The sequence below is a fragment of the Erinaceus europaeus genome, chromosome 8 (genome assembly GCF_950295315.1).
Source record: "Erinaceus europaeus chromosome 8, mEriEur2.1, whole genome shotgun sequence".
Lineage (NCBI taxonomy): Eukaryota > Metazoa > Chordata > Mammalia > Eulipotyphla > Erinaceidae > Erinaceus > Erinaceus europaeus.
Genome location: NC_080169.1, coordinates 50,446,643 through 50,465,650, shown reverse-complemented (window position 1 = coordinate 50,465,650; position 19,008 = coordinate 50,446,643). Strand labels below are relative to the sequence as shown.

General features: G+C 37.9%; 1 protein-coding gene across 3 annotated transcripts in view; it reads right to left on the bottom strand.

Moving 5' to 3' along the window:
• SLC25A13 (solute carrier family 25 member 13) overlaps positions 1–19,008 on the bottom strand; it is a 221,104-nt gene that overhangs the window by 19,344 nt on the left and 182,752 nt on the right. For all 3 annotated transcript variants that reach the window (XM_007532058.3, XM_060196194.1, XM_060196193.1), the window contains one exon: positions 16,042–16,182. In XM_007532058.3, the coding sequence (XP_007532120.2) occupies positions 16,042–16,182 (141 nt within the window). The remainder of the gene's footprint in view (positions 1–16,041; positions 16,183–19,008) is intronic.

Sequence of the window (19,008 nt, the reverse complement as noted above, 5' to 3'; positions counted from 1 at the left end):
GTGAGGAAAAATACGAAAACACAAGGTAGAAAGACCACTTGTTTAACAGTGACCATCAGTGGTTCACAGAGGCGGGCCAGCCTCCCCAACAGGTGAAAACATTTAAAAACTAAAATTTCCAGTGAATGAAGTATGAACACCTGGGTACAGCCCTCCCTCTCCGCCACTGCTTAGCAGTCTGATGAGCACAGAGAAAAATCAAGCTCACTACCTCCTCAGCTGTCAAGAAAAACCTTTTGATTGCTTTCTTCAGGGGGCTGGGGGAGTTAGGAGTTTAGAATAAATGGGGAAATAAATCCTGTATGAAGTGTCAACTGTAGAAGAAATGTTAAGAGTGAGGACAGGAAATCTGTGTCTTTCTGACTTTCTGACGCTTGCATGGTTCCCACAGCCTAGCACCTGCTCAGGCATCTCCCCACAGCAAATCACTCACACCCCAGGTATCAAAGCCCAATTTCCAAGGAAAACTAGCTTTGCAAAAGGTTGGAGAAAACGGCCCAGGCTTATTAAATTTCCCTGGCCTCCTTTCCCCACCATTTCCTTCAGGTCTAAGGCACAAAGGCAGGTGCCAATTTGTAAGGCTGCCTCAGGCAATGCCTGACCTGTGGCTGGGGCACAATGAAAAGGAAGGCAGGATGTGAAAAAGGCTTTCAAAGTTGCAAAGGTGAAAACACTTCTCTCCCAGATTCCTTGATAAATCCTCCCCTTTGTGGTAAACATCCATTCTCTAAGGCCTATATCAAAACATAAACCTGCTTGACTTAAACGCTACTTGCCCCATGAATTTTTCCATTCTGAACAGGCAACTTTGTAATAATGCTGTACAAGGGGGTTATAATCAGTTCAGCAACACAGTTACTTTGGCTATTAAGATTAATAAATTAAAAAGTGTATACCAATCAAAACATATCTTTCAATGTCCTAGGCTCCGTAAGAAAAGCCCCACATTTTCCTGTTTTAAATTGTTCTCATGGTTCTCTAAACAGCCTCGTCCCCAGACGAGGTTCTGAATTTCCTTCCTAAATACAGTAAAATCAACTAGGGAAGTTTAGTAAATGCAGAATGCAATCACCTAGTTCTTAATATTAATTAAAGCACTTTTTTCAGTTTTTTTTTATCGTAATACACAAATTCCATAATAACAGAAACAATAAAAGGCCATCTAAGAGAATAACTATATGTACTTAATATTTTTTTCTTTTTGATATTTTGTTTCAGACAGAGACTGAGAGGAAAAAGGGAGGCTGAGAGGCAGAGGGAGAGAGACACCACTTGTAAAGCTTCCTGCTGCAGGTGGGGCAAAGTCTTGAACCTGGACCTTGTTTTTCTTTTCTCTTTTTTTTTAGTTTTTTTTTTGTTATATTTATTTATTTATTGGGTAGAGAAAGCCAGAAGTTGAGAGGGGGGTGATAAAGAGAGACAGAGAGATACCTGCAGCCCTGCTTGACCACTCGTGAAGCTTCCCCCCCTGCAGGTGGGGACTGGGGGCTCAAACCCAGGTCCTTGCGCACTGTAACATGTGCGCTCAACCAGGTGCACCACCACCTGTCCCCGGGACCTTGTTTTTCTAAATTTATTCATTGGGGGATTAATGGTTCACAGTTGACAATAAAATACAATAGTTTGTACATGCATAACATTTCTCAATTTTCCACATGACAATTCAACCCCCACTAGGTCCTCCTCTGCCATCACATTTGAACCTGGTCCTTGCACACTGTAATATGTATACTCAGGTATGCCACCACCAGGCAGGAAGAACTATACATAAAACATCTGGAACCCAAGCTGAAATCTTATTTAATCATCGGCTCTGGCTTTGTTTCAGTTCTGTACTGGTTTAATAGTCTTCCATCATTTTATGATAGGGTTCCTTAAGGGCATGCCTTATGTAGACTCAACTCAGTAGTCAGCAATCAACACAGGTCAGTTAGATAGCCTTAGAGAATCTGGCTATACTACCACCACGGTGAAGACACTGTTTGCTTTTCATGCCTCTTTTTTTTTTTTTTTTTTTTTTAATGTGGACACTGTTCAAAGCCCAAGGGAACTTTAATCAATTTTCTAGTTGATGAAATCACACACACCCCCCGCCCCCCCGAGTTTACTCTGGCAGCTCTGACATAAACTGTCCCAAGGTAGAACATAAGAGGATTTTTATCTTACACATGCACAGAGGTACGGTCTCTTTTCTATCTCCAAAGTCACCCCCCCACCCCCTTCAAGTATTACATCTTGGAAGGGACCACACCTGCCCAGTCAACTAAAGGGGAAAAACCCGTTCTTAAGGATGGTTGCTGATAAAGAAGTCAGGGCCAGGGCAGGTCTTTTTTGCATGCTAATTCCTGCTTATTTTAGCTGTACCTGCAAACACATCTCTAAACAGACTATTTCTAATACAGGGAAAGGTAATTACACGCACAAAGGCACCTCTGTGTAGAGGTTGGGCACCAGGAGCCAGTAGGTCTGGGAGACAGAGGCTTAACAGAGACTCCTGCAGTGAATGCACATTGTCTGGCATGAGGGAAAATGCCAGACTGGGGGACCCTACAGCATTCAAGACAACAGTGGTGCACCTTGTCTGAGAAGGTTATTTAATGCTTCTGGCACCTGTACTCAGAGCCACCCCTTTTCTCCTACCTTACAGGTTTAGAATTTATTTGGCATGTATAATTGTATATTTTGATCCTGGAGCTACAAACAATGGGCAGCATGTCATGTCTTGATCCCTTAGCATTCCTTTTGGGTTTCTCCCAAGTGAGTTAACCCTTGTATACACAGCTTGGCAGCACCACTCCTGCTCAGTCAAGGGAGAGTTAGGCCCCACATGCCTAGGAACTGAATAGTGTGTTTTAGTATCCAGCTGAGCAATACATTGGTGCTAAGACCTGTTATGATATTGTATCATTAATGTTAAAGGCAAACGCTAGAAGAAGAATTAATGTTAAAACTAAATAGGTCAGCCAACTACTGGAGATTCAGTAACAGAGGAGCTGAGATATAAATTCACATTAACCAGTTTCCTTAGTCCAGGGGCTTTTAGGACATTGTTTCCTCCGTAATTTCACTGAGCTTCTAACAAAAGCATTTTAGCACCTTGAATTGCTGTTCCTGTGTCAGTTCGAGTTTTCTGCTTTTCTACTGTCACATACTGCTTCACTACTGATGATGTTCAGCCTCCAGATGATAGGCAGAAAAATCAAATAAGCAGCACAGCATTTTAGTCTCTACACACCATTCATGTCATTTTCACAAAAATGAATCTGTGAAATATGTCCCACATTTCCAATTTTTTCTGTCCTTTTTTTGTTTTGCCTCTTCCACCTAAAACTTTTCCCTTCTTTCTGTTATTTGGAATTTATGGTCTATTTCTAGTATAAGAGAATACCCTAATTTTTTAGTACGTGGAGCTAAACTTACAGTGATCGCTATTTTTTAAAATACTTTCTTTCACTATCTTGTTCCTGTATAACGTATGTGCTTTAGATGAAATTATAAGTAGCCTTCCTATTTATTAGTGTTATGTGTTTGTAAAACACAGGCATTATAATTACCACTATAACTTAGGAAGTCTGATTTAGCCTAAACATTTATCATTTTCTTTGTTCTTTATTCTTCGTAGCATCTCAACCCTGCCATCGGGGACCATCTTCCTTCTTACCTGATAAGCACAGTCAAGAATTCCCTTTTGTCAAGGTCTACTGGTGGGCCAGGCAGTGGTGCACTGGTTGAGTGTACACACTACAGTGCTCAAGGACTGAGGTTCAAGCCCCTGGTCTTCACCTGCAGGAAGGAAGCTTCACAAGTGGGGAAGCAGTGCTGCAAGTGTCTTACTCTCTTATCTCCCTGCCTCCTTCTCAATTTTCTGTCTCTATTCAAGATAAATACATAAACTAAATAAATAAACAACATAAAGAAGGGTTTACTGGTAATGTGCTTTCTTAGTTGTGGTAGTCTAAATTCTTTTTTTTAAGTTTCATTTCTGGAATAAATTCCAAAGGATATAAAGTGGTAGGATGACAGGTTTCTTTCCCCCTACATACTGAGATAGCATTATTACATTTTCTGGTTTATACTGTCCCTATTTTTATTATTATTTACTTATGAGGACTTATTTATTCCATAGTAGACACCAAGTTTCACAAGAGCAAGAGAAAGACGTCAGAGCACCAGTCTGGTACATGGAGGGCTACACTATGCCAGTGGAGCAATTCCTTATAGCCTGCTTCTCCCTCCTTGGAGCGAAAACCGGCTTTCCTCTTGGGCACTTAAAAGCTTCTTCTCTTCAGCTCTGCTGTATTGTTAGACACCTTTGTTTAAGGTGCATATAGTGTGATTTATTTTTACTTATTCAACTTGGAATCTGTACAGTTTATAGGTCTATCACTTCTGTTAATTCTGGAGAATTTTCTGTCATAAGCTCTACTTCTGGCTTTCTTTTATTCTAATGAGACCATCTTATATGTTCCTCTGTGTCTCAATCTCTCATTGTCTCTCTGATTTTCCAACTCACAGATCCTTTCTTCAGTTGTGTATCATCTGCTGTTCAGCTATTAAACTTAGAAAATTTAATTACTATAAATACTATCAAACTTTCAAATTTTTATATTTTTTTGATAATTTAACAATTAAAAATGTTTGTGGGCTTAAAATGCTACCTACTGGTTTGCTCCCTATTTCTTTCTGTGATTTGAGGTTTTTTTAAATTGCAAACTGCTTACTACCTTATAAACATTATCAGTGAAAATTCTTTGATGTATAGATTGAAGTTAGATTCCTTCTGAAATAACTTTTTTCAAATGTCTGGGGATACTACCAATTTAAGATTACTTCAAAAATAAATTTCCAGCTGAGATTCAGTCTGCCAATCTATGGTTGATAAGCCTGGAATTTTTGATTGGTTATTTTAAAAATTTTTCTTTGTTCTCCCCAGGGCTTCACCACTGTTAAGTTGACTTTTTTAGATAGAGAGTGAGAAAGCAAGAGACAACAGCACCAAACCACCAAGTTTCCTTCAGTGTGGTAGGGGTTAGGATGGAGTTCTTGACTGCATGTGAGTCACCAGGGTAATTGCTGGGGCCCACTGTCTGCATGATAAATCCACCACTCCCAGTAGCCTTTTTTTTTTTAACCTTAAAAAAAAAATTGTTAGGACACAGAGAAATTGAGAGTGGAGGGGGAAGTAGAGGGGGAAAGAGAGAGATACCTGCATTTTTGCCTCAATACTTGTGAAGCTTCCCTATTGCAGGTGGGAAGCAGGGATTTGAACCCAGGTCTTTGCATATGGTAACATGGACACTCAACCATGTGTATCACCATAGGACTTTGGAGTTTTTGATTTCTCTCCCTCCATTTATAACCATAGCACCCTTCCTTTAGTAAAGAATAATAAATGGGAATTTTCCTTTTTTTCTTACAATGAAGGTATAACTATTTGTAGTGCTAGATTTTGTTTGTTTGTTTTTTTTGCAGGTGTGAAGGATTTTGGTGTAGGTGAGGTGGTGGGGAAGGACTAGGAGTAGGCTATTTTGAACAATTATTATTTTGGAAAATCATTATTGAGGCTGTATAAGGTTGGCACTCAATCTCCAGTGAAATTGTACATTAAACACACATACAAGAACATACATACATACAGCACCCCTCAAAAACCCACTACTTTGATAAAATTTTAGCCTCAAGTAGGTCAAAAATGGTGTAGGCTAGGACACTGACATACTCTTTCTGCACTCACCAACAGTGACACCAAACCTTTCAATTGCTCACCTTGTCTCTAAACTTACCCTGAACTATCAGGCACGTGTTCTTTCCTATCTGGTAATGTGATAACTTAAGTATCAAACAGAAACTGGACTGAATTTGAAACCAAACCTCCTATTTACTTTCAAGATGTGTGATCTTGAACAAATTACTTAAAACCATCAAGGTTTCCTTCCCTCAGCTATAACACAAACCCCCCTCCATCTCACCCCTCAGCCCACAAATGTACTAAGGATAAAGTGATATAAAGCATATGTAGTCTAAAGCATGAAGCCTTCCAAAGAGCAAACACTAAGTATTAGTTTTCATGAGCTTATGCACATACTGAAACCTGTCTCTATGTTACTTAGGATAGTTCTAGAGTATTTAATCTTGCTATCTTTAGACACTATGAATCATTTTACTTTCAGAAGTTTTTCCATACCTATCTACAGATCAACAAGGTTCTCCCAACAAAATGAAAACTCCTTCAGCATCCACTTTGCTCTAACATTATTAATGCTACAACTTTTCCTCCAGTTGCTGTAATCTTTTCCCCTTAAAAACCTATATTTTCCTCAGATGGATTTCTATGTCTGTCATTCTACTTACATGGATATCTAAAAGAAAGCCATTGATCCTCACCTTTAAGTTCAAGGTGCAGATCAAGGGTCAAAGACCTTTCAATTATTTTTCTTCCTTTTTGCTGTTGCCAGGGTTTCACTGACTTTTTCAGATACATAGAGAAGAAGAGATGAAAAGACACAGTAGCACCAAAGCAGTGGGGGCTCAGGCTCAAATCTGGGAGGCACAACAAAGCAGGTGAACTATATATGCATATTCAACCAACCCTAAAACAGCATTTAAGGCCCCATTCCTCTCTAGGGCACCTGTCCATGTTTACTGTGGGAGAGTAAGATAAACTTTAAACAGAGAGAGTCAAGAGTGTTAGAACTGCCACTGCTGACCCAGTCACCTTATTAAATCTCAAGATTACTGGACTTCAATTATAAAGGTGACATCAGATTGAATGTCTTATGTCTAATTTAAGGCCATGATTCCATAAACCTAATACCAGTTTGGATACAACAAATGGCACTCAACTCTTTAACAACTGGGAGAAAGTCTAAGCTCCTCAGATAAAAGAAAGGATTACAAAAGCTGGATATGGGCAACAGACCAGCTCACTTAATGATGGCCTTTTTGACCAATACCAGGCCACTCCATCATTTGGGGCCCTAGTCAGGGAATCCTAGGATTCCCACATAGATATGATGGGCCTAGACCTCTAACAGATCCCTCTCTCTACCATCACTGGTCACTTCCACCAGGAATGTCATCATAAACTCTCTTGTAGGTTTCTCTAGGACCTAGTCCTCACTGTAGAGAAGTAATTATAGGGACTGCTCCACTCTCCAAAGGGAGGCTGGGTCATCCTGCTCTGTCACTCAAAGGAAACTGGTCTTGAAATGAGTGCAGCCTAGAATGTTCTGTTTTTAAACATTAAATTTTTTTTTTTAGAATTTATTTATTTATTAATGAGAAAGGTAGGAGGAGAGAGAAAGAACCAGACATCACTCTGGTACATGTGCTGTTGGGGATTGAACTTGGGACCTCATGCTTGAGAATCCAATGATTTACCACTGCGCCACCTCCAGGACCACTTACATTTTATTTATTTATTAATGAGAAAGATAGGAGGAAAGAACCAGATGTTACTCTGGTACATGTGCTGCCGAGGATTGACTTCAGGACCTCATCCTTGAGAGTACAGTGCTTTATCTACTTTGCCACTTCCCAGACCACTGGCCTAGAACGTTCTTAGCTGTGATTATGGACTGTGAGCTCAGACTGACAAGGATGCAGAGGTTACACAGGCTCCTGTGCTAAATCTGTATATGGAACCTGGATCAGATCAATGAGGTAAACAGTTAATTGTATTTATATACTTTATTCAAGCAACTCCCTGCCCAGCTTTTTAGCCCTATTCTCAACTCTGGGACTATGTTCCTAGACAATGTTTTGAGTCTGCTGCATGTCAGCTTCCAGGCTCAAACAAAAATTACTAAAGTCATGGATTCTTAGGAACATACCTAAAATAGACTTCTTAGCTTCTCTCTACCCTAAGATCCCTATTCTCATCTGCTCCATTCCTACTTTTTGGTTCCTGTTTATTGTTCAATTTTATTATTTTAACTTGTTTTATATCTTTCTGCCTTTCAGCCACCAAATTGCAGATGCTAATATAATTATATCCTGACTTCCTTGGGCTGATGACCTCAACACTGTATCCTGAAGCCTCACCTATCTAGAGCCCTACCCTACTAGGGAAAGACAGAAATAAGCTGGGGACCTGGATCAACCTGGCAACACCCACATCCAGTGTAAAAGTAATTACAGAAGCCAGAACTCCCACCTTCTGAACCCCAAAAGAATGCTGGTTCATATTCCTTGAGATGTAATGTTAGGGGAAGATAACCAGAAGGCTCTCAACTTCAATTCTGTCAAGAGCTCAAGACCCAATACCCAAGTAGAAAAGGAAAAAAGAAGGACATTTGTAAGTAGCAATAGTTGTAGGTGTGATTTAAAAAGGAAGGGAAGGCAGAACCACAGGGGAAAAAAAGGGCAAATATATATAAAGACAGCTAAAGAAATAATAATAGTCAACTGTATCTCTGACCTTGGGAGAACTACTGTATTTCACAATTGAGGGAATGGAGACACAGAACTCTGTTGGTGGAAAACGTGTGGAACTATACCTCTGTTGTCTCATAATTTTGTAGATTAAAATTAAATCACTAATTGAAAAAAAGATATAAAGGGAGATAGAGAAAGACACCACAAAGGGCCAAGTGGTGGCATACCTGGTTAAGCACACAGAGTATGAAGCACAAAGACCTACACATGGACCCAGTTTCAAGCCCCAGGCTTCCTACCTACAGTGGGGGCACTTCACAAGCAGCAAAGCAGGTCTGCTATCTTTTTCTCTCCTCCATCTCCACCTTCATCTCCTCTTCCCCTCTCAATTTCTTTCCTATCCAATCAAAATGGAAAAAAAAAGGGCCACCAGGAGCAGTAGATTCATGGTGCTGGCATTGAGCCCCAGATATAACCCTGGAAGCAAAAAGAAACACCACAACACAGAATCTTCTCAAGTGTGTGAGGGTTGGGTTAGGTTGTGTGTTTAATAAAGCAGGTTCACTATTCAGGTGAGCTATCTTGCTGGCTCTATATTTGTTTTCTTGATAGCAAGTAGCCTTTTTCTAGCCATAGCATTTGTGAATAGGGCCTTGGATTTATCACTAACGCTCCTACCTAGCACACAGTCACTCAACTTAAGTGCTTGGAGTGAATGGATTAATCAAATTTACATTGTAAAATAGACCACCTAGCTGCTGTGGGACAGTGAAATTAGGAGAATTAAAGCTCAAAAAAGAGATTGATAAAGATTTTCACAGAAGTCTTGATAAAAAAATAAATAAATAATGTAGGAAGGTGGGAACTGCCATGGTGGTGGTTATAAAACTGTATATTGCCCCTTGGTGATGGTAAGTTAGCAAGACAGTAGGACAAAATTATTTTCTCTAAGTAGGGCTATGAACTCATTAAGATAGGTATTTTTTAAAAATTACTAAATCGTGGTCCAGGAGATGGCGCAATGCATAAAGCATTGGACTCTGAAGTAGAAGGTCCTGAGTTCAATCCCTGGCAGTACATGTACCAAAGTGATGTCTGGTTTCTCTCTCTCTCTGCCTCTCCTTCTATCTTTCTCATTAGTAAAATAAATAAAATCTATGAAAAAAAACTACTAAATCAAAGATTTATTTTTGCAGCCCAAGAATTGGTATAGTATAGAGCTTTGGATACTCAAGCATGAGGTCCAAGTTTGATCTCGAGCCCCTGCCTTTCTCTCCTTTCTCTCCCTATTTCTAGCTCATGATGAATAAAATTAACATTTATGTAAAAGGAAATTATGTACTTTTTTTTTTGCCTCCAGGGTTATCACTGGGGCTCAGTGACAGCACTATAAATCCATTGCTGCTCCTGGAGGCTATTTTTTCCCTTTTTGTTGCCCTTGTTGTTGTTGTTATTATTGTTATTGCTGTCATTGTTGTTTGATAGGATAGAGAGAAATGGAGAGAGGAGGGGAAGACAGAGGGGGAAAGACAGACACCTGCAGACCTACTTCACTGCATGTCAAGGGACGCCCCTGCAGGTGGGAAGTATTCTTATGTACTTATACGTTACCAAGAAAAGACTAATTAATACAATTGAATAAATTCTATCATCACAAAAACTGCATATATTCTTTGACTTAACAATTTCATTGCTAAGAACTTGTCATTTGTATATATTCACAAAGTATGTCAAAATATATGCAGAGTTGTTGTCATTGCTTAAAATATCACTAAATGGAAAACAATAATAGCATGTCAATAAGAAACTGCATTAAAAAACAACCTTCAAAAAATTTATACAGCTATGAAACAAAGAAAGCGCCTAAAGATATAGTGTGTGGAAATAGTCTTTTTATGTTAAAACATACAACACTGACATTGATATGATTCTAATTTGTGACTCACAGACCGATGGAGAAGAAGGGAAAAGGCTGGGGAGACAGCATACCGGTTATGCAAAAAAGCATTCATGCCTGAGGCTCCCAGGCCCCAGGTTCAATCCCCAGTACCAACATAAGCCAGAGCTGAGCAGTGCTCTGGTATCTCACCCACTCTCTCTTTCTCTGTGTATCTCTTACTCATTGACAAATAATAGACAAACTAGAATGATTATTAGAAAAAGGAAAGAAGGGAAGGAGAAATAAGTATTGACATAAGGAGGAAGATTTTTTCCACCTTAAATATATGCAAAAATATAAATAGTGGTTATTCTTTGAAGAGAGAATAGAAAGGTGCCTAAGCAATTTTTTTTTACTGTTTCATATACAATTCTGGGTATTTTTTTGAACCATAAGCTTGCATTTTATTTAAAATGGAAATATACAATATTCCCTTGAGATAACTAACAGAACAAATCCAAATATATATACTAGTACATGATTTCTGATTTCTATGGACTCATTCATTTATGTATACATTATGAATGAACACAACATATATGCATGACAGAAACATATATACATACATATGTACATGTACACACACACACACACACACACACACACACACACACACACACACACACACACACACACACACATTTTTACCAGAACACTGTGCAGCTCTGGTTTATGGTGGTGTGGGGGTTGAACCTGGGACCTGTGGAGCCTCAGGCATGAGAATCTCTTAACATAACCATTATGCTATCTTTCCCACCCCATATTTGAATACTTTTATCAAATACGTTTGCACAAAGCATATGCCTTTCTTTAGAATACAGTATGATCCACATCTTAAGGGACTTTGCATGTAGAGCCAATGTTTAATGAATCTTAGCTGTCATAGCTTCACTGGTCATTTTTGTTTCCAAAAGGAGACATGAAAATTGTGTTTTAATGAAGCATCTTTTAGCTATATTAGCTGTGCTAACATTTAATAATAAATGACATTTCATTCTATCATTAAGGTACAGTCTATCTCCTCAGTAAAGCTTTATTGATTTCTATTGGAAAAAAATAGCATTCAAAAGCAGATATTTCTATAGCAGAATTTATTTTACATATGTAATGCTTCAAGCCTTTATGCAATAAAACTAGTTACCTAGGGAAAAGGAAATGCATGCTAGTATATTCTTAACTAGTTTGTATTGCACATTAGTTAAAATCTCATTCTATTCAAATAGCTCTTTTAAAGGCACTTAGTGATTCTGCTTTCAATCACCTACCTGCTCTGAGGTATAACTAATTGTCTCTAAGGTTACCAAAGAGAAAGGCTTTGTTTACATAGCTCCTTATATCTCTAAACCATTTCTAACCTCAGGAATGTTTACCACATCCACTTTTTTTTTTTCATTTGTAAATGTATTTCTAAAGCAAGTATTCTAATTACCATTTACAGAAGTCAAAGAACAGCTGGGTATTTTGCAAATCTATTTATGAGAAAAACAGAAAGCTGGGTAAGTCCAATTCAGGTGAGGTTAAGCACTGCAGGCCTAAACACACAGACAGAGTCAACCATATTCATTTAAGGCTGCCTCATTGTAATGTTAACAATAGCAAACAAAAGGACCAGAAAAGGAGAACAAAGACTACTAGTCCCAACTAACACTAAAACAGCAATTCTCTTTTAAGACTTACAAAGAAGGAGTGAAGCCCAACAGTTGTTAAAGTATCAGGTCCTTTGCATTTTTCTACTCAACCATAAGAGAAATACTAGCTCTGCTGCTAGAAAGCACTATTCTGAAAGAAAAACACATTAAACTATACAGCAATGCTAAAGCCATGGTATCCTTACATAGATGGATCTTGAGTTGACAAACTGACTACTGAACATGGATGGTAAAGTGGATGAGCCTGGAATAGAGAATTCCATGAGAAATAAAGGTTGATGCTGGAGTTTGGGATATTATAAATGAGGATAACCTTGAGTGATAATGCAAGTGTCAACTGAACTTAATTCAGAGATGAACTCGAAGTCTATCTAGGCTCCCAGGTCTCAGTGAATTAGCTCATGACACCAATGACCACCTGAAAGAGCAAGAAGCCAGATTACTCTCTTGAAGGGAAATAAAGCTTCTAGAAGCTCAAAGTGTTAGCAACTTTACTTGGTAATTGCCAATACACCAAAAGCAGCATTTTGTAAGGAAGTACCAAGCCCTATGGAATGTCTCTGAACTAGATTAAACCACAAGGCTTGTAATTAAACTAACTTTATATGGGAGAGATCTCCTGCTCAAACTTGAGCAATCCTGCTCATTTCAGGAAAGTAATTTTAGCACAAAAGTGGAAACAAGAAACTTCTGAGCCTCAATTTCAGCTTAGATACCATCGTTGGCAGCCTCTATTCTCCTAACTACAAAATCAGAAGACTAAATACTTCCAAGAGGTTTTAAGGGGGATTAAGATTATGAAATACAGTGAACATAAAAAGAACTAAGTCTCAGTTTTGTATCATTTGCAGGTAGTTGAACAGTCTCTGTTTCTGTGTCAGCAAACAAGTTTTTACCTTTTTATCCATCTAGACATTTCAATAGCATTCACTGGCATAGTACCTAAGTGCTTTTTACCAGACAGCCTGTTGAAAGACAGCTTGGCATTCTGTCAAAATGACAAGCTGCTACATCATATTGTAGTTGGCAAAAGCCTAAAAATTTATAAAAGATGATTTTTCTTCAAATTGATCAATAGAAAACTATTTCTTACAGATAGATAATAATTTGGTAAATGAAATAGCTATAACATTTTGTTCCACTGCACAATTACAGACCAGACATTTTAAGTGCTATTAAGAACGTCAGAATGTTTTTTCCTAAAGATTACATATGCCTATATATAAGGTAAGACCTCCCCATCACTAATTCTAGAAAAGACAGTATCATATTTTATTTAATCCTTACAAAGTCTTCAAGAGTAGTGTCCCTGTATATCAAATGACCTTAAGAAATACCAGAATACCACTGAGGAAGGCAAGTATGCCTGAAACAACTTCAATTACTACTAAACTTAGATCTTTACTAAGAACACTTGTAAAACTTGAATGGAAAAAGGATATATATGTATGTGTGTGTGTGTGTGTGTGTGTGTGTGTATGCCTGGTATAGAATCTGATGAATGCAGCACTGAATGTCAAAACAAGGCACTTAAAGTTCTAAAATGCAACATGGCATAAATCATTACATTATGGGAACCATCATATCCATTCAAGACTAATGGGGAATACAAAAATAAAAAGAAAATAACTATCTTAATTTTGTGTACGTGAGATAAAATTTCCAGGAACACTACTGATTGGATCAGTATCACAGAAAAATGCTTTATCTGGAGACAAAAATAAAGATAACACACTCTATAAAACCATTTGAAGAACTGGTTCAAAAATTTGGATTACATGATGAGCAACACACTGAATCAAAGTTCACGAAGAATTTCAAGAAAGTATTTAGTATGTGTGTGTGTCTAGAAAAATATTAATTTTATAATGTATTTTATAGATGAACAAATGAAAACTATTTTAAGTAGACATCTGACTTATCTTTATCCCTAAAGGTTTATTTTCTTATTCAAGTTGGTCATAGACAATTTCATTAATCTTTTCATTGAAAAATGGTGAATACATATGCTTGCTAAACCTTACAACTGGGCACAGTAAAAGCTAATTTTAGTATATTCCATTAATTTTTGATAGAATATTTGAATGACACATTTCAAGAATTTTTTTAAACTTTCCTATTGTTAAACATTTTAAAAAAATATTTATTTACTTATTTATTCCCTTTCTTGTTGCCCTTGTTTTACTGTTGTAGTCATTATTGATGTCACTGTTGGATAGGACAGAGAGAAATTGAAAGAGGAGGGGAAGACAGAGAGGGGGAGAGAACGATGGACAACTGCAAACCTGCTTCACCGCTTGTGAAGCGACTCCCCTGCAGGTGGGGAGCCGGGGGCTCGAACCAGGATCCTTACACCGGTCCTTGTGCTTTGTGCCACGTGCGCTTAACCTGCTGCGCTATTGCATGACTCCCAAAATTTCTAAACTGTTTGGTTTTATAATCATTCTAATGCTTTAATTAATTACTTCCCAAACAAAAAAATGTTTAAGATACAAAATAATTATGATATGGCATATGTATAGAGAGTTCCTGAGTGCGAGAGTTCGAGAGTGTCAGAGTTCCTGAGTTCCTGAGTCCGAGAGTTCCAGAGTTACAGAGTAAGAGAGAATTCCACAGTGGAAGAGTTTCAGGGGGTTCCCCAGTACGAGAGTTTCAGGGTTTCAGAGTAAGAGAGAGTGCCAGAGAGACAGAGTTCCTGGGTTCCTGAGTTCCAGAGTAAGAGATGGTTCTTGAGTTCGAGAGTAAGAGAGAGTGTGCCTGCGCCGCCGCAAAGAGACAGCAGAGTTATGTTTGGTGATTAGTTTGTCTTAGTTTATGAATCGTTGTTCCTGAATAAAGAAATAGAGCTTCCCTGCCCAGCCGTTGTCTCCGCGTCTCTGTTACCCGCCGTGAAGCTAGCCCGGCCAGCAAGAGCCTTCCGAAATTTTAACAACATGTATAGATAGGGCTTGAATATAAATTCCCAATCTGATATAGGCTTTTCCTTAAATGAGTTCAAAGTATCATACGAAGATACTGACATCCTTGTTTTCGTCCTTCATGGACAAACAATAAGAACCAGGTGGTTCTAGTCATAGCATTATCTAAATAAAGACTACACCCACCCCCAGTATTGATACAAAGAATCATGCACTGAACACAAGCACACTAGCAGGCATCATTCACACGGTCATCCTTACTTTGTCTAAGTCTAAGCTTTGGGGGGCGGATGCCAGGAATGGCTACTTCTTTGTAATTGGCATGAAAAGTATCCTATTGGTTCCAACAGAATATCTTCTCCAGGTATAGCAGTATTAGGAAGTGATTTCATGCTTATGAGTCATTAAAAAATTTAAGATTATGGTCTCTAATTTCATCTGCTCTATACTTACTTTTTGGGTCCTATTTTTAAACATTTTGTCCTGCTTTATATCTTAATGCCTTCCAGTCACCAAGTTGCCACTATGCTACTAAGATGCTACTATGATTCCATCCTGACTTCCCATGGCTGATGATCTCACCAGTATATTCTGGAACCTCACCTTTCCACAGCCCTAATCCAATAGGGAAAAAATAGAAACAGGCTGGGAGTATGGATTGACCTGCCAAAGCCCATGTCCAGAGGAGAAGCAATTACAGAAGCCAGATCTTCCACCTTCTGCAACCCAAGAACTTTGGTCCATACCCCCTAGAGGGGAAGAAATATTAGGGGAAGATGACCAGAAGGCTCTTGACTCTAATTCTATCAGGGCCCAGAGAGAGAAGAGGAGAAAAAGACATTAAGAGGTAGTAACAGGTGTAGGTGTGACTTAGAAATGGAAGGCAGGACCATAGTAAAAAAAAAAAAAAGGCAAATATTTATAAATACAGACAGTTATAGAAATAATAGTCAACTCATATCTGTGGCTTTGAGAGAACTACTGCAGTTTCCAATGGGGGGAATGGGGATACAAAACTCTGGTGGTGGGAAAGGTATGGAATTATACCCCTGAGCCATATTAAGTTTGTAAATCACCAATAAAATAAGATTAAAAAAAAGAGAAAGAAACTTAAGAGATGAAACACATACTTAAGCAAATGATTAAGTGAAAAAATTACCTTGTAAATGCCAAAGAACCCCAGGTCTCTTAAGACAGACAGGGCACTGACTCGGGGACCAGTAGTGATTTCTCCAGCCACCTGCAAACGGATCTTGACTATTTCCAAAGGATTTGTGAAAATTACCTGGGAACCTCCTGCCTAAAATGAGAAAAAGAAGACAGTAAGGATCAAAGTAGGGTAATGGTAAGGCAGGTCAGGAAGAGACACATGATTTACCTCAAGGGAGCTACCCTCAAGAGACTATAGTTTCAGTCTTTGCTTTGTCAATAAAAAGGGTTAGTTATTACAAGTCTGAATCAAAATGCAGTTACTCTCTAAAATGCCTTGAGTAAAGAAGCCAAGTTCCCTTCAGGCAGAGGTTGAAAGGGAGCAAACACCTGAGAGACTTCCTTGGGTTTCACCCTAACATGGATTTGCAGAAACAACTGTCACCACAGTATTTAAGGTTAAGTACACACAAAAAGGGCAGGTAGTAATAAAGTGAATAACGAATAGGATGCAACTAAAGAGACATAGCCTATGCCCATTAGAAAAGGAGAACTGAAAGTTCTACCTCTCCTGCAATGACAGTGCTTTGCAGATAACAAGAAATTTTTATACATGTGTCAATAACTGCATTTACTGTAAACCATTAATCTCTCCAATAAACAAAACAAAACAAAACCCAGATGCCCTTATTAGGAGTACAAAGATGGGGTGGGGTAAGCATCAAAGGGATTAACCTATATATGGAGAATCTCAACTCTGACCTTGAGTTTTATAATTCAGACAATCTTGTACACCCATCATGAACAAGAATTTCTGCTGGGATATTGGTGCTACAAGAATAAGATAAATTTTCTGCTTCAACTTACTTAGCCTTTCAGCATCTCTTAGGTCAGAGAATATGTGTTTTGTTGTTAATCATACAGAACTTAGTTATAACTTTGTATTTATTTCTATTTATGTAGTTATCATTTTTGTTTTGACATCTATACACAATATATGTACTGGTATATAAACACATATATTATATTTATGCATATATAGTCTACCCATTAAATAAAAAATTACCAATGAAAAAGTCAAAAAAAAAAAAAGGGGGAGAAAGGGCAGACAAGAGTCTTCCATGATCATCTGGCAATGATTTAAAACTACCAGAGAACATGTAATTTAGGTGAAAACTACTCTTTCTTATCTTAAAAAAAAATGCTTGTCATCAGATACCATTATGAATTATCACACTTTTATGTTTTCCATACATAAGATTGTTCTTTTTCATATAAGATAAATGTCAAAGTAGTGAAAATATGCATTATGTCAATTATGATCCAAACTTTGAACAACAGGTTTTATTTCATTCCAACAGTGGCTGGGTGCCACCCCTCCAAGATCATCAGTGGAAATCTTTAAAGTGCACCAGAGGAGAAATTTTAAGCTAGCTATTTTGAAGCTAAGTCTATATTTATTATAAGCAATTGCATTCTTTCTTTCACCTTGTGATTCCTTGTCACAAATATATTAAACTTTTATGATATTGTTCAGAATCTTTATTATGCAGGGATATCACAAAACTAGATGATGGATATTATGCCAATATTTTATAGTATAGTAGATACTGCCATGGTAAAAAGTACCATTTGGATTGCCATCAAGACAAAACTACCACTTGTTAAGTCCTCTGATTCCATTCACCAATGCATGTCCCTGTAGTAATCAAGACTACCAACAAAGATGACTTTTGAAGTTACTGTTTATAACAACTGGAAATAAAAGAAATAACATAAATATCCAATGTTGAGGGATAAGTTAAATTACTTGAGTAGGTTGGTGTAATGAGATACTATGCTGACAGGACAAATAATGTTTAATGTATACTGTCAGGAAAAAAAAATCTAAAAAAACAAAGAAAAAACCAACTTGTGTTTAAATGCTTGTATATCTTTTTTCCTGCTGTTGCACACTATTGTGTAGAAAATAAACAATATTTTTGAAGTGGTAGTACTACAAATGGTTCATAATTTTTGCTGTATTTTATTTCTGCACAGGTATACTACTTCTATAAAACTAAATGCTCTGTATTGCTTATCTAACAAACATAGCAATTTTAGCCAAAAAAAAGTAAAGGAAAATTTTACTCATTAACTCTAATTTTTTTTTTTTAATTTTATCAACTTCAATCTTTAATCAAGGTATACTTGCTCTTCAAGACTGACCAAGATATTCTGGTTTTGCACATTCAAAATGTAATGTTCTTTTGTGTCTACACTGTCTCACTATCTCTCCTTCCTCATCTCTACTATGTTCCTCTCATCACTTTCATCTCTTTTTGTTTATTCTTTTTTAAAAAATATTTATTTATTTGATAGAGACGGCCAGAAATCGAGAAGAAGGGGAAGACAGAGAAGAAGACACAGAGACACCTGCAGCACTGCTTCACTACTTGTGAAGCTTTCCCCCTGCAGGTGGGGACCAGGGGCTTGAACCCAGGTCCTTGCGTATTATAACATGTGCACTCAACCAGGTGCACCACCCCCCGGCCCCTTTTTGTTTATTCTAAGAAGACAAGTCAAACACATATGGGGCAAAAACAAAAACAAAAACAAACAAACAAGAAAACCAGGCTGCTCCAGGAAAAATGCAGTAAAGGATCTTCTAAAGTGGGAAAAAGTTCAGGATGAACCATGAAGAAGCTTCTATGTTCTGTTCACATGATGACATATGCTCCAGCATTCAGGATGGCCATGCTTTGATTCCATGCTGTTCTGACCTGTAGGTGAGTGGGAAGACCAGCCTTCCCTATCTACAGTCCAGGAGTATCTTTCCACATGCCACATGACACCAAGGCAATTGTTTATAGAGTTGACAGAATGAAGAAAGAGTGCTCAGTCACAGTAAGGATGATGTTTATGCTTCTAAACAAGAGTTCTCAAGTTGTAAAACCGAGGTAAATTTAAAGATCGTTGGATTGGGGACTGGAGGGGC